Source organism: Dama dama, chromosome 32 (genome assembly GCF_033118175.1).
Source record: "Dama dama isolate Ldn47 chromosome 32, ASM3311817v1, whole genome shotgun sequence".
Lineage (NCBI taxonomy): Eukaryota > Metazoa > Chordata > Mammalia > Artiodactyla > Cervidae > Dama > Dama dama.
Window position 1 is genome coordinate 8,635,234 of NC_083712.1, and position 16,121 is coordinate 8,651,354.

The 16,121-nt window shown below is 48.6% G+C and overlaps 1 protein-coding gene across 1 annotated transcript in view; it reads left to right on the plus strand.

Moving 5' to 3' along the window:
* Positions 1 to 16,121, plus strand: part of DLGAP2 (DLG associated protein 2) — a 629,281-nt gene that overhangs the window by 335,713 nt on the left and 277,447 nt on the right. Inside the window, exon 4 of the mRNA XM_061134978.1 lies at positions 14,956 to 14,988. Coding sequence (XP_060990961.1) covers positions 14,956 to 14,988 — 33 coding nt within the window. The remainder of the gene's footprint in view (positions 1 to 14,955; positions 14,989 to 16,121) is intronic.

The following is a 16,121-nucleotide window of genomic DNA, read 5'->3' on the forward strand; positions in this document are numbered from 1 at the left end:
AGTATCTCTTGATATTGATCTCTAACATAATTCCACAGTCACAAGAGAACAGACTCTGTATGATTTCAATACCTTTAAACCATGAAATTTTTGCACCTTGTTTCATGTGTCTGGGTATGTTCCAGTGTCTCCTGTTTATAGCCTATGGGAACTCAAATAGAATTTGTACCCTGCTGTTGTGTGAAAATTGTATAAATCTTAATCATATTGAATTGATTCATAGTGCTTTTCAGGTCTACTGTTAATACATTCTACTTTTCTGTCCATTCTATTACTTTTTCAGTTTGATATTGAAACTCCAATTAAAAATCTTTATTTAGCTACTTAAAAATAATTGTAACATATAGTGGAACCATATGTAGCTTTGTTCTATATTTTCCAAGTCTCCTGTAAATGTGTTATCATATTTTCATAATTTAAAAGATAAAGAGAAAAAATTAGGTTCAGTAATCTGGGCCTGACTGGGATGGCTAAGGACTTTGGTCTCGTTGGGCGTCGTGGATGGAAAAGCTTTGCTCTCATTCAGTATCTGTGTCTGACTCTTTGGGACCCCGTGGACTGCAGGGAAATCTTAGGTGACGAGAATTAACTCATCACTTGGAACAAGCAGATCATTCGGTGGGAGCTTCATGTATGCTCTCAAGTGAGTCAGTACACGGTGATGTAACCAGTGTGGTGAAAAGTGAAAGTTAGTCACTGAGTCATGTCCGACTCTTCGTGACCTCACGGACTATCCCCACCAGGCTCTTCCATGGAATTCCCCAGGCAAGAACACTGGAGTGAGTTGCCATTTCCTTCTCCAGGGGATCTTCCCGACCTAGGGATCAAACCGAGGCCTCCTGCATTGCCGGTGGACTCTTAACCAACCGACTGAGCCACCAGGGAAGTGAAACACAGTGTTTATAAACCAATGTGGTGCATACACTTTTTTAATACTGGATTTTTATGGTACTGGGTTTAGGAATTACCTCCAATTTTAAAGCATTATTTATTTCTTCCTGGAAGTTATTACAGATTGCCCCTGAGGACACCTACCTACATGGACACAGGAGCAGGTAGAATATGGTTCATTGGGGAGTTCTCTGATGTAATTCTCTCTGTGGTGTGAACCAGTCAGCTTCTGAATTCTTTTTTTCTGCATTGGACTTAGTACTCTATTTTAAACTAACAGAAAGTGCTCGCATTAACTGTATAATTTTAATTTCTCAGAACAAGAGTGTGATTTAGATTTAAGCTGGCAAAAATCATGTAAGTGGTAGAGAGCTAATCAATTCTGGAAACACTCAGATTGGCCTTGTTCAATTTTAAAGTTTAGTGTTACTTATACTCTTAATTCTGGTGATTAAATTTTCACAACTTAGGAATGTAGAGAAAAATACAGCTGTCACAGTGTTCAAATGACTTTTCTAATAAATCTTTTTGAAGTTTTAATATGACAGTATGCATCAATTACCAATGTTACCTCTGTTTTAGGTGTTTCTTTATGGTGTGAGATTACCTCTGAGGGTGCTGCAGGGAAAGACACGCATTTAAGACTCGCTCTGATGATTGACATTCCAGTATAATTTGGTGTAATGGGATTTAATTTGTTTGTAGATAAACTTACCTAAAGGGACCATCACAAGAACAGAACTCTCATAGCTTATATAAACAACAGAAAATTAATTAACATGGAAGTACTAATTAGTTTATCCAATTTGCTGGCAGAGCTCTGGGGACCCAGGCACAGAGCTGGGCTGGCACATGTGGTGGGGGGCAGAGGCGGGGAGAGGTGCAGGTCTCAGGGATGCTGGAGAGTGGAGGTGGTGCAGGTCGGGGAGGGAGGCCCTAGCAAACCACTGCGTCACGCTGCCTGCTCAGACCTCGGCACGGGGCACAGGAGAAAACGCCTGGACCCGTGGCCACAGCCCCGACTGTGGACCTGGCCCCGGGCCTTGGTTACCTCCGTGATTTCTCTGAGGCTCCCCCACCCTACCTGTGTGGCTGACAGCACTTGCTTATATAATGTTCCTTCTCCCTGCAATGTCTCTGTATCTTGTTTCCTCTTAAATGTCACTCTAGCTCCTTCCTCAAGGAGCCATCCCTGCTTACAGAGTTAGGGCATCTTCTCCTGTGTGGACCTTCACACCTGCCCTTGGGAGCTTGGGTCATGGCTCATGTGTTCTGTTTATCCTTGTGATTCCTTGATTTGTAGACACCTCTGTCACTTAACGGAGAAGGCAATGGCAACCCACTCCAGTACTCTTGCCTAGAAAATCCCATGGACAGAGGAGCCTGGTAGGGTCCATGGGGTCTCGAAGAATCAGACGCAACTGAGCGACTTCACTTTCACTTTTCACTTTCATGCATTGGAGAAGGAAATGGCAACCCACTCCAGTGTTCTTGCCTGGAGAATCCCAGGGAAAGCGGAGTCTATGGGGTCGCACAGAGTCGGACATGACTGAAGCGACTTAGCAGCTATCACTTAAGGTAAGCCCTCGGGGAGAGGTCACAATAAATGAAGGAAGGAAGGAAGGAATGGAAACCTCCCTCAATGCTTCAAATACCGTCTCAGTCTTTCTGGTCTCTGCATAGCTATTCCTGACACACACACCCTTCCAGAAAACTCAGAGGTTACTCTCCCATTTTTCACTTCCTTTTACTATCATATTTTGTTTTGCTTGCATGTTTGTCTCTCCCTGAAAAGATACTCCCAGTACTTGGTTTGGGGCCAGCAACACAGTGAGTACATAAAACGTTTGGGAAATTGTTAAATGAGGAAGGGAATAAATGGTGGGGAGCAGGTCCTCACCTCTGAAGTCCCATGTGAAAGAGATGAAACATGAATAGTGGGGGGAAAGGCATAAATTCATAATGGAGCAGTTAAAGCTGACTTCCTAGAAGGACTGGTAATTAAAACAAATGTTAAAGAATGACTAAGACTTCACCAGATGGTGGTGGAATACCTAAAAATTCATATGCAGAAGAATGAAGTAGAGCCCCTACCACACTATGTACAGAAACTGACTCAAAATGCATTGAAGACCTAAATGTAAGAGCTAAAATTATAAAACAACATAAGCTTAAATCTTTGTGATCTTAGATTAAGTAATGATTTCTTAGATGTGACACCAAAAGCACAAGCAAAGAAGGCGGGGGCGGGGGGGAATGCTAGTTGAACTTCATTGAAATTAAAAATGTTTGTGTTTTAAGGGTCACCATCAAGAAAGGGAAAAGAAAATGCACAAAATGGGGAAGTTGTTTGCAAATTAAATATATGATAAGAACTTATGTGTAGCAATTGCAAAGAATTCCTCCATAAAAAGAGACAATAAGCCAATAAAAGGATGAGCAAAGGACTTAAATCTATACTTCTCCAAAAGAGATGTGCACAGAGCAAATAAGCAGTTGAAAAGATGCTCACATCAGTAGCCATCAGAGAAATGCAAATCAAAGCACCATGGGACAGCATTTCACACCTGTTAGGATGACTGCAATCAGAGACAGACAACGACAAGTGTTGGTGAGACTGTGGAGAAACTGAACCTCTCATAAACTGCTGTGAGGACTGGGCGGAAAGATGGCGGCGTAGAAGGACGTGGGCTCATCTCCTGCACGAGCTCCAAAACTGCAACCCACTGCTGAGCAACCATCGGCAGGAGAACGTTGGATCCCACGAAAAAAAGATACCCCACATCCGAGGGCAAAGGAGAAGCCCCAACAAGATGGTCGGGGGGGCGAAATCACATTTAGAATCAAATCCCAGACCCACCAGAGGCGCTTGGAGGGCCCAAACAAAACCTTGTGCACACCAGGACCCAGAGACCCGGCAGAGGCTGAGCCAGACTGTGTTTGAGTGTCTCCTGTGAGGTGTGGGTCAGCAGTGGCCTACCGCAGGGGCGGGGTGCAGGAGACCTAGTCACACAGCTGTGGCATGAGCCTCTCGGAGGAGGCTGCCGTTAACCTCCATAGAGCCGCCAAGCAGATGACCCACAAACCAAAGAACAATTATGCCAAAGAAGCTCTGTCACTGTTAAGAAGGTTCTAGGAACCACAACAGATTGCCCAACCTGGGGGTCAGACAAAGGGACTGAGAGCCCCCAGGGGTTTGACTTTGGAGGCCAGTGGGGTTTGATTACAGAACTTACACGGGGCTGGGAAACAGGCTCTTGGAGGGCACAGACAGAACCTTGTGCACACGAGGACCTTTAGTGTGCTCTGCATATAAGTGAAATAAGCAGGGTGACAACATACAACCTTGACATGCTCCTTTCCTGATTTGGAAACAGTCTGTTGTTCCCTGTCCAGTTCTAACTGTTGCTTCTTGGCCTGCATAAAGATTTCTCAGGATGCAAGTAAGGTGGGCTGGTATTCCCATCTCTTTAAGAATTTTCCATAGTTTGTTGACCAACCTAGACAGCATATGAAAAAGCACAGACATTACTTTGTTGACAAAGGTCCATCTAGTCAAAGCTGTGGTTTTACCAGTAGTCAAGTATGGATGTGAGAGTTGAACTGCAAAGAAATTTGAGCACCAAAGAATTGATGCTTTTGAACTGTGGTGTTGGAGAAAACTCTTGAGAGTCCCTTGTACTGCAAGGAGATCAAACCAGTCAATCCTAAAGGAAATCAGTCCTGAATATTCATTAGAAGGACTGATGCTGACACTGAAACCCTAGTCCTTTGGCCATCTAATGCAAAGAACTGACTCCTTGGAAAAGACCCTGATGCTGGGAAAGATTGAAGGCAGAAGGAGAAGGGGATGACAGAGGATGAGACGGTTGGGTGGCATCACCAATTCGATGGACATGAGTTTGAGTAAGCTCTGGGATTGGTAATGGACAGGGAAGTCTGGTGTGCTGCAGTGCATGGGGTCGCAAAGAGTCGAACACGACTGAGCAACTGAACTGAACTGGAATGTAAATGGTGTAGCCACTTCAGAAAACAGGAGGGTATTTCCTCAAAATGCTAGACATAGGATTAGCCTAGTACCAGAAGTTCCATTCCATGGTATATATCCAAGAGAAATGAAACATATGTCCACTCAAAAACCAGTTCACAAATATTTATAGAGGCATTATTCATAATAGCCCAAAATATCAATAGCTCAAGTGCCCACCATGAAATGGACAAATAAATCATGGTATATCCATTAAATGGAATATTATTTAACAACCAAACAGAAGGAAGTACTGACACAGGCTATACCATGGATGAACCTTGAAAACATTTTTCTAAGTGAAGCCAGTCACCTATCACAACCACATGTTATAGAACTGATCTACATGAAGTGATCAGAATTGGCAGATCTATATAGAATTGGATTAGTGGCGTGACTTCCAGGGGCTGAGTTGATGAGGGACAGGAGGTTGACTGCTAAATGGTACAGGATGAAAATACTCCAAAATTGATTGTGGTGATGGCTGTGAAACTCTGTAAATATGCTAGAAATCATTGAATTAAGTGGGAAAATTGTATGGTACACAAATGGTATCTGAATAGATCTGTCATCATAAAAAAAATCACTAAAGAAAAAGAACGAGCAGTCATTTTCAAAGGGGGAGCAGAAGGATGCACTTCATCCCTCAGCATGTGCAGAGGCACGGGTGAAGGGGCCTGACTTGGTCTGTGAGCACCGAGTGGTCCAGTGTGGTTCTGGTTTAACCTGGAGGGTAGGTGCTTCTGTTCCGTGCTAAGAGGTGCTAAGAGGTGACGGCCCTGTCATTTAGGAAATGGACCTACTAATAGAATCAGAACACTTTTAATTTCCACATTGAAACTTTTGTTGAAATTTGTTCCTGGTTACTTATGTATTATCAATAACTACCTTTCAATTCAAATGAACACATTTGACCTTCTAAATATTCTAAGTGTGTTATGAGTAGGATTTCTATATGTCTTCTAAACACTTTGTCATCACTGCATAGCATTTGGTCACTTCAGTGTTCAGGAAGTGGCCCCAATGAAGTTGGTAAATGAAGCAGAGAACTAACCTAAAAATGGAGGAGTCCTAGAAATTTTCAATAAAACCTGGAAGTAGAAAAACAGTTTTCCTACTAATCACAGTTGTGTTCCTGAAAAGGCGAAGTGGTGATGCTTCTGGATCAACTGCTGCTCAGACTTCCACCCTTCTTCCCCTCCTCTGTTCCTCGGTATTGATGTTACCTGTTCCTCCTCAGCCTCTTCACCATGCAGATGCTCTGAATTTGTGGGGCCACTCACACTGTTGTGCACTGGGGTGCAGCATGGAGTATGGTTTGGGTGCCCATATTTTAAATCACATTCAGCTTCTCAGATCTGGTGACAAGACTTCCATTGTAGCTATGTTTGGCTCCAATTTAGAGAGATATTTTATACAGTCTAAACTATCACAAAGACTTGTTCCCTTTGAAAAATAAATTCAAGCTAAATTCAGAAGCATTTTAAAGACTCTATACTTTTTTTGAAGCTTTTTTTTTTTCATTTATTTTTATTAGTTGGAGGCTAATTACTTTACAGTATTGTAGTGGTTTTGGTTTTTTTGTTTTTTTAAGGTAGGTTTAAGTCCCTTTCAACTTCTTCCACTGCATACACAGGCCAAAAATGGGGGAAAATAGGTTATGATAAGTCAAAAAAATAGAAGATACCAATTCAGGTGGAACTGAAGTGTGACAGCCATCACCTGGCGAACGATGTTCTCACTTTGGCAGTGGAGCTCTTTCTGTGTGACGGCCTGAGTAACGCCCAGACTTGACAGTAAGTAGCCGCCTCTGTCCGTGGTGCTGAAGAGCCCCTCGCTCATCAGCTCCTGTGAGTCCTACTGTAACAGATGAGTGCCTTGCCACAAACAAAGGCAGAGGCTTCAAAAGAAGTGCTGTTCTGCTGACACTTTGGGACAAACTAAGGACGCTCTGATCTCGGGGCAAGGATATTTGTTACAGAAGGTTCTAGTGGAGGTATTTACGGCTCAGGGAACTGAAAGTCACCCTGCAGCAACCTTGGACCCCTCGTTGCTAAGGGGCTCCTGTGGGGTGCCCATCCTGGGTCTCCTGTGTTGTCACAGGGTTGCAGACTATTGGGTCCTTTCGGTATTTCATACAAATTTCCTTTAGTTTGACAATGATGAAATAGGTCAAGTCCCATGAGGCTAATATTTATTTTCTGTGTGAGATTATCAGAAATAGATATGGTATTTGACTGAACATCTATTTCTCAAAGCATCTTTAAATGCTTATGAGCACCTATGAATGTGCCATTCTACATCACAAGGATTCCCAGTGCAAACACATGCATGCGCGTGTCTGTATGTGTCCATCTCTGTGTCCGTGCCAATCAGAGCACAGAAGGCATACAGACAGGAGAAACATTTATATAATTACATGTGTATAAAAATGTATGTATTTATGTTTGTACTTACATACTATGTAGTTACACATATTTGCATTCATATACATACTCATATATTTAGTATGCATGTATACATGTGTGTACATATATATGTGACTAGGTCCCTATGGAGATATTAGTCAGATGAGTAACTGAATATTTATGTAAATATATTTGGTGTGGCACAAACTACATAAGGAATGTCAGCTTATACTGTTAGATTGATGAATAGGGATTGATTATAGTACAGTGTAAACCTTGGGGAGATTCCCTCTTCAAAGGAGGAATGGAATCTCCATTTTCAAAGACTTCTAATTCTGAGAAATACCTGGTATGAGTGCAAGGAATGCCCGGCTGTGGACTCTGCACAGCCCAAGTAGAGGGGAGACAACCCCCCTAAACCACTGACTAAAGTGTAAAGACCCTCAGGGCCCATAGGAAGAAGTAGCTGGTTCACCTCGGGGCACCTGGTCAGTGGGGTGTGTTGATTGAGGCTGGTCCTCAGGAGGGTGTGAGACTCAATGAGAGACGGGGCCGAGGTGACAGCATGACCAGCGTGGGGACTTTGGTGCAGCGATGGGGTGGACGTGGGTAGGAGGCAAACACAGGAGGCTCTCCAGGTCCAGATGGTGAGAATGGCATCTCTGCTGGCAGCAGGCACCTGAGGGGCTGGGGGCCTTCAGCACCAGCAGTTCTGGGTCTGTGCGTCTGAGCTTGGGGAATGTCGTCAGCATACATGACGGGTCCTTCAAGTCATGTAATTAAGTGAACACACCCAAAGAAGCCTTGAAAAGTGAGACAAGCAATAGGTCAAGAGCAGGGCCTGGGGGACGTCATGTTTTTAGGAGAGAGGTTGTTATGGCAGCTTGTGATATTGAAGAGACTGAACTGGGGCAGCTCCTTGGAAAACAAGAAATTAAGTTTAGCATAGCGTCTTCATGCCATTTCTGTGAGGACAGTGGAGTTGATGGGAGAGGACTGCTCGTGCCCTTGAGTATTTGGTCAGTGCTGAGAAAGGAAATGGCAGGAGCCTCCCGTGTCCAGAATCCTTAGGTGTCATGGCTGCATCTCAGGAGCGTCTGTCACCCAGAAATATTAATAGATCCCTGGTCCTTATGGCCAGCTTGCCCACATGATCAGCCAGAGGAGAATGCCTTCATCTCTTTGGGCATCTGTCTTCCTGGCTGAATGAAAGAAGTATATATATATACACTACTGATACCATGTGTAAAACGGATAACTCATGAGAGCCTACTGTAGAGCTCAGAGAACTCTGCTCAGTGCTCTGTGGTGACCTCAGTGGGAAAGGAATCCAGACAAGAGGGATGTGTTCATACATATGTTCATACATATGTTCATACATACATCCGGCTCCATGTGCTGTGCAGCGGAAACCGCCGCGACACTGTGAAGCAACTATATTCATAAAAATTAATGTTAGAGAAGAAAAATAATCAGGGCACTTGCGTCCAGGAGTCCTGGGAATCAATAAGATTGAAGTCCTAAGCAGCATTGAATTCACAGATAAAAATGATGTGAAAATAGAGTGGCCTGTCAGTGCTACACTGGGAACACAAACTCTTGGATCTCTTGGCGTCCCAGCGCATCTCTGCCTGGCAGTGAGCATGCATCTGAATTGAATAATCTTAGGACCCTGTTTTTCCTGAGAGATTCTAAGAAATCATTGAACTTCCTTAAATCAGGCTTCCTTGGAGGGTAGGTCAGCTCCCCAGAAACATTGCAAAGTCAACCGTGGCATTGTCGGGGGGGGTGGGGGTGGCATTAACAGCTGGAAAGGGGTGAGCAGAGGTGTGAGCTCACAGGTGATGTGGCTCCCAGGCAGGTGAGAGACACTGCACATAGCAGTCTTCTTCTTGATGAAATATTTTGAAAATGCTTAGAAACAAACTTGTGTGATTCCTTCCCCAGAGACATATGCTATCCTTCCCCGAAAGGGTTCCACCATCTAGACAAGTCCTACTTCTCCTGCCAAACCCAGGTCACTGTTGCCAACCCCGGGCACTCCTAACATTTGGTGATTGATCAGAATGTGCGAGGTTTGAGGGAGGATTTACGTGATGATGTCATTCACTGCTGGACCAGCCCTGGGGGTAGAATCCACTGCTCCCCCTTTGATAGACAAATTGTGTCGTGTGTATCTGAAACTGGAACAAAGACAAACTCAGATGATGGTAATACTAACAGCTGATATTCATAGATGGACTTTGTGCCAGAAATATTGTTTTCCTTTATTCTTAACCTGTGTGCATTTTAAAGAGTGCCTTTCCCATTACAAATTCACACACGTTCACCAAGAACTCAGTTCATCCTCTCTATCTCCCACCTAACCCCTAGGACCAGCCTCCTGCTGTACACTGCTATTACTTAGAAATAGCTTTTGGTGAAATCTGCTGTTTACCACTCTAGGCTTCCCCATACATTTATGAATACACAGGACCACGTGTCACAGTGAAATATTATCAGTGCCTCCCACCCAGCATAAATTCTCACACCCAGTAGGCTCTCTATACGTATTTGTTAAATGATATTAAAGACAGTGCTTTCGTAATTGGAAATGAGAAGCAGTGTTCAGCCCTTGACCCTCTATTTTTTAACGATTCAGAGTTTTTCCATTTTAGCACACAAGATTTCATAGAATGAGCAAATTATGATTTATTCACGTGTTCCTTATTGATGAATAGTCAGGTTTCTTGAGCTATTATATTTTGTCAGGTGATATTCTCAAATAGTCCTGTTGTCTTATGGTCATATATACCACGATGTCATTGCCGGGCCATACCGTGACCTGTCCTGTGTGACCACAGAGTCATGCTGTCCTTTTGTCATGTTATTATAAGCTGTGCTGTCTTATCGTCATGCTGTCATCGAGCCTATATTGCCCATAGTTGTGTCATCATGTATGTTATGTGTGTTACCATGTAGTGGTGTCATACAGCCATGTCATGCCTGTATGTGTGTCTCTACGTCCTGTTACCGCATCACATGTTATCATATCAGCACTGAGTTGTGTCGTCATAGCTGCTCCATGTTGTCCTGAGTCACACAGCATCACCCCAAGTGCACGGGTGAGTGAGCGCCGTATCACCGTGCCCTCTGCGTGTCTGGGAAGCATGCCTGGTTCCATTCGAGGGGTGTTTTGCCTGCGGGGCTCTTGCTGTGGACCTCCTCCCCGTGAAAGCACACGGAGCATCCTGTATCCTGACTCCCGGCTGCCCTGAGGCTTCGGAGATGAAGGGCCCGCATCCCCTTCACTCCCGGCCTGCGGGAGCGAAGGCAGACTGGGCACACGCCCAGTCATTACTGACTCAAGATCACTGAGAACAGGGCAGCCCACGGCCCAGCCCTCTGAGGACACGCCCCTGCCCACCCGGGCCACGCCCTCCACCTCAGGCCACTCCCCCAATCCAGGCCACGCTGCAGCTCAGGTCACGCCCCCCGGTCAGGCCACGTCTCAGCTCAGGCTTCACTAGCAGCTCAGGTCACACAACCTGCCCAGGCCACTCCCGCGGCCCAGGCCATGCCCCCGGCTCAGACCACGCCCCCAGCTCTGGTCTCCCAGGCCACCCTTCTCTGCCGCAGCAGGTGCCCTGCGCCCTGCGCCCTTCGCCCAGCCGACCGCCGGCCTGGAGCACCGGGACCCAGTCTGCTTCCTGCCGATGGAGCACTGATGGGAAGAAGCAGCCTCAGGAAAGGGCTGCCCTGTTCTTAGTGATCCTGAAGTCGGCTTTGCCAGCAGCCCTGGTGGCCTCACGAGCCTGTGCCAGAGAGCTTGGCAGGGCGCCTGCAGGGCTTCTGAGCATCAGCTGTCCCCCCGGGGCTCCCTGGGGAGCTGCTGCCAGCTCACCCCTCGGTCACCTCGTGAGAAGGGCGGGGAGGTGGGAGAAGGGGGAGGTGACTGACTCACTCACAGGCCTGAGACAAGCAGCTCCACCACAGAACGCTTTCTGGGTTCACAGCGGTGCCCCTCTCCGCGGAAGCATGAGAACACGGGCGCACTCGCACAGGAGAGCAAACTAGCTCCAGCAGGCCAGACCTGCAGCGTGGGCACAGGCAGGTTCTCCGGGGTGCGCCTGGAGCTGGGACAGATTTCTCTGTCTCGTGTCAATTAGCATAAGTGAGTGCAGTCGTCTCCTAATTTAAATGAGACTCTACACTAATGATGATGAACTCACAATGCAGCACGTTTATTCCCTCATCACTGATGCACTCTTTACCGGGGGTCTCTGGGGAAGAAGGTGATAACACAGAGAGAATCCTGTGGGCCCACGGGATCCCACCTTTCCTGTCACGGGATTCCAGGATGTGATCAGCTGGCGCAGGGCTTGGAGAGGTGTGTGAGCCCAGGGAGGCAGAAGCTTGGAAACACGGGGCCAGAACCTCACCTGCAAAGCCCCACTCAGTGCCTGGTCTATGCATGTTCAATCCACTTAAGCAGCAGCACAATCCACCTTTTAGACGAGGACCGGATGGGAAACCAAGCTGGAGGGTCAGGGCCTTCACAGACCTCTCCCAGTCAGGGAAAGCCCCCACCTGAGTGGCCACATCAGCATCCACACTTGCCTGTGAGGTAGCTGCTTCACAGCAAATCCCTAGTGACGTGAAGCCCATCAGCAGCCCAGTGTCCCCAGGGTCTAGGTCCCCTGATCCCGTGGTCAGGGGTCCACGCTGCACCCCCTCTGTTGCGTTGCCTGGTGCCAAATCACTCTTTCCACCTTCCTACATCCTCCCTTCATCCCTGGACCGTCCCACCCCTCCCCAGACTGCCTCGGTTAAGATGCTTCATGGTTTAGACCAGCGAGCCCAGTTTCTCTCTCTGCCATGGCTCCTCCCACTGCCGACTGAGCCCTGGGGAGGAGAGGAAGGTCCCAGATCGCAGGCACTGACAGCCCCTCTTATTTGGGAGAAACGACCCCCAAAGGCCCCCATGAGCCGCACCTGCTCACCCCAAGTCCATTCATTGCCACGACGTGAGCCCTGAGCATCCTGCTCCCTCCAGAGCTGTGGCCTCTCCTGTGACTTCCCACCCGGGGGCCTCGGGGCCTGGGCCTGGTGCCTCTGTCCCTCCCTGCCCCTGGCCAGGGAAGCCTCAATGCTACTGTTCACCTCCTAAGTCAGTTCCTGGGAAGCTTCCCACTGCTTAGCTGTGATTTCCGCTCCTCTGAGCTGCTGCTGTTCACCGCACACTGTCCAGCCTCTGTGACATTAACCACATCGGCGTCTCTAAGGCCGCCTTCCCCCTGTCTGTACACAGGGCGCCGGACAGGATGGGGTGTAATTGGGGCGCAGATATTCCTGTCAGGTGACAGGGAATTTACAGGAGGTGTGGACTCGGTGGTCTTCATCCATTTCTGGGAGTGTCAGTGTTCTCACGTGGGTGTCCTGTGAGCTGACGGTGTCCAGGATCCCGTCAAGTCCATTGACCTGCACCCTTGGGAGGGGAGACACCTCGTGTGTGGACCTTCCTGCTCCCAAGCCTCCCTGCTGCTGCTCGGGAGACATCTGTGTTACATCAGCTCCTTCTCTGCGAGCTCGGGCAGGACCCCCGGGCAGGACAGGCTCTAAGTGTGTGCTTGCGTTGCTGTGTGTACACATCCGCCCCATGCGTCCAGCTACCAGTGAAGCCCCAGCGCTGGTGGGGCTGCTGTCCGTGTGTTGCAGGCCCTTGTACCCAGACAAGAGGTAGGGGTCCCTGGGTGGGGGCCCAGGGCCACGACTCTGAGGTGCTCAGAGAGGCAGTAAGTGTTGAAATTCAGAGTGGGTGTCGTCACAGTGAGGTCCACGGCCCGCCGTCCACTTGGGTCACCATGCGGGGCCAGTTGTTATTCTGGCGTGTGTCTCTGATGGTGAGATGGTAATGTCTGGAGGTCACAGCCCTGGTGATGAGGCCCACATGGGCTCAGCACTCCCGGCACCCACTTGTTCCCTCCAGCTCGCGGAGTGTCAGGTGCTCTGGGCACTGTTTCCCCGACTCGGGCCGGCTGACCCGGGAGGCGTTTGCGGGATGCGCTGGGCCCTCACTGCCTCCTGTTACCAGGGCCTGCGGCTCGTGGCAGAAGGCCGTGCTGGACCCTTAGGAGAAGAACCTGTCAGATGTGCACACGGTGCTGGACCAGCCACTGCATGTCCTGAGTGTGACACACAGATGACGGATTCTTATGATCTTGCTGGAAACGATTCTTTAAAGGCTAAGGCCTAGATGCATTAATAATCGAATTTGAAATGGCATTTGCTTAAGACTTGCTTTCTGGAGAAGTTAATATGCCATGGGCTCAACTAATACCATCTCCCCACTTCTTCTTCTTTGAACTGAAGAATGATCTTTGGTTCACAGAATCTGAATTCCCTGAGGGTGTCAGTTACTGAGTGGCCACCATCATCATCATCATCGTGCTGTTACTGTGGTTTCAACTTGTGGGGTAGCTTTGAACACATACAACATAATAACCTATGGAGATGAAGTCCACTGAGAATGTCTTGAATTTGTGGGTCAGTTTTGATGCAAATTCAGTTATCATTGCATGATTCTTGTACCGAGTAAAAACCTAGTGTTGTTTGGTCCCTTCCAGGGCAGCAGGGGCAGAGTAGGTCAGGGTCGACGGTGGGGCTAGGCATGAAGCCCTCTGCCCTTGTGGCTGCCCCTCCCCCACCCCATCGTCAGCTCCCAGTGGTGAAGTCCCTGCAGACGGGCTGCCTGGACCCTTGTCATGGTGACAAGAGCCCCTGCGGCCTGGGACGTCCCTAAATGCAGGCGGTGCTGACGGCCCCACCTACACGGGGCAGCTGAGTGTGTGCAGCATGCAGAGGGTGGGGTGCAGGAGCTCCTGGTGAGCTGAGGAGGGTGGGCTCCTTCATGGTGGGTCCTTGGCCTCTGTTTGGGGAGGGGGTGTTATATCTGCCCTGCAGGGCTTTCCCCGGGCCTGGATTTGGAGGGAAGAGGAGGGGGAGAGACCCCAGGGCTGAGAGTCCTGTGTGCAGCCAGCTCTGCTGTCCAGGCTACAGCTCTTCTGGAAAAGGAGGCCCTCTGTGCAGGGTCTGGGGGGACGGCCCCGCAGCCCCGCCTCCACTGTGCTCGCAGGTGCCTGGCTCCTGCTAAGGTGCAGCCCGCAGCAGTGTCCCCAGGGGTCCCGGGACCTCCCGCAGAGCCTGGCGCCCAGTCGTGGGCCTGCTTTGTGAGCACTCGGTACTTGTCCATTTGAGTGTTTTTACTAAAACACAGCCTTATACGTTTGCTCATAATTATTTGTGCTTGAGAGATCTAACAGAGTTGTAATCAAAGTAAAGTTTTCAATATTGAAATTAAGTGATAAATATATTGCTATTATTTCAGCTGAGTAATATGAGTCATGTACAACTGAACGTGTGTTTAGTGTGTGCAGATGCATATGACACAGTTGCTGTCATTTAAAAACTGTATCATGTAAAACACCTGCAGCAGTGGTTTCTTTACAGTAAAATCTGCTGAGATGCAAGGTCAGAGCTGGTCGTCCTGCCGGGGCGGCCAAGTTGCAAACCTGCCCATCAGGCTGCCACTGAGTCTGAGTCTGTGGATGAGCCGGGACTGACTGATGTCTCTGTCTGTTCTGTTTGCAGAGTCGCAGTGTACCCTCTGCGGAGAGCCGGAAGGTGAGTGCCCCTTGTCCCACGAGCCTCAGGTGGGCACACCCTATCCTGTGATGGACACTGTGGAGCCCGTCGGAGGCAGGTTACAGATCCGTAGCCTGGTCTTTGCAGTGTTTGATGGAAAAAGTGAGGAGAAGAATCAGAACCGAGCATGGGACGGGCACTGGGCAGGAGGTGCTTGTCTCCAGAGGAGAATTGGCATTGCTCCCAGACCACAGCACTCAGATGTGGATTCAGAAATGTTTGAGACATGTTTTTATGGGCTTTAGATAAATTAGCTGGTGTGCAACAGCCCTCACATGAAAGGAGGCCTCTGGGTGCCCTTCCTTCCTAGTTGTCAGGGTTGGAAGCCGAGAGGGTAGAGTCCGAACAGTGGCCCCCCCAGCAGCATGTGGCATGTCTCCCCCACGGGGCTTCCATCCACACACGGGATCACGCCACCAAGGTGTCTGCCCACAAGTTGAAAAAAGGGTGAGCAAGAGGTTAACTTGAAAATTCCATCATCAAGCACTGCACTACCTGGATTTTGTGGACTGTTTGGAACTGTTCTGTGCTGTTTGAGGATCATGTGGTGTTCACACAGAGCTACGGTTAGCTCAGACGCCGATGTCTTAAGCGTCACTGTTACGGAAACGTGAAATCTGGGCCCTGGCGTTTCCAGGGCCAAACAGTATTCGGGGTTTAAGGTCGGGGAAGCTGCTCCCGGATGACGGCTTGGAGCGGGTTTCATCTGCATGATGTGGGAACCTCGGAGGTGCCAGGGGTCGTGGGGGTTTGAGGGTCGTAGGGGATCATGGGTCCTGGGGGTTGCAAGTGTCCTGGGGTGGCTGGGGGTGACAGATGGCGTTCTCCAATGTGTCCTGTGTCTTTTCCTGTTGTCTCAGCTTCTTGCTGTCATCCCCACATGGGCCGAGCCCATGCCTGGGCCTCCCATCTAATCCCCTTGTCCCCTGTGCTCCCACTTTTTGTGGAAGTGTGTGCCACACACACTGCAGGGGTCTTGAGGCGTGAAGCTGCTGTACCTGGTGGTGTCTGCAAACCCGTGCTGAGTTTCACTCTCCCTGTTGCCGTGAGCCGCTGTCTGTGTTCGTGGGCTGACGGTGTGTGCATGGGGTTGTTGCGGGTGAGTGGAGTCA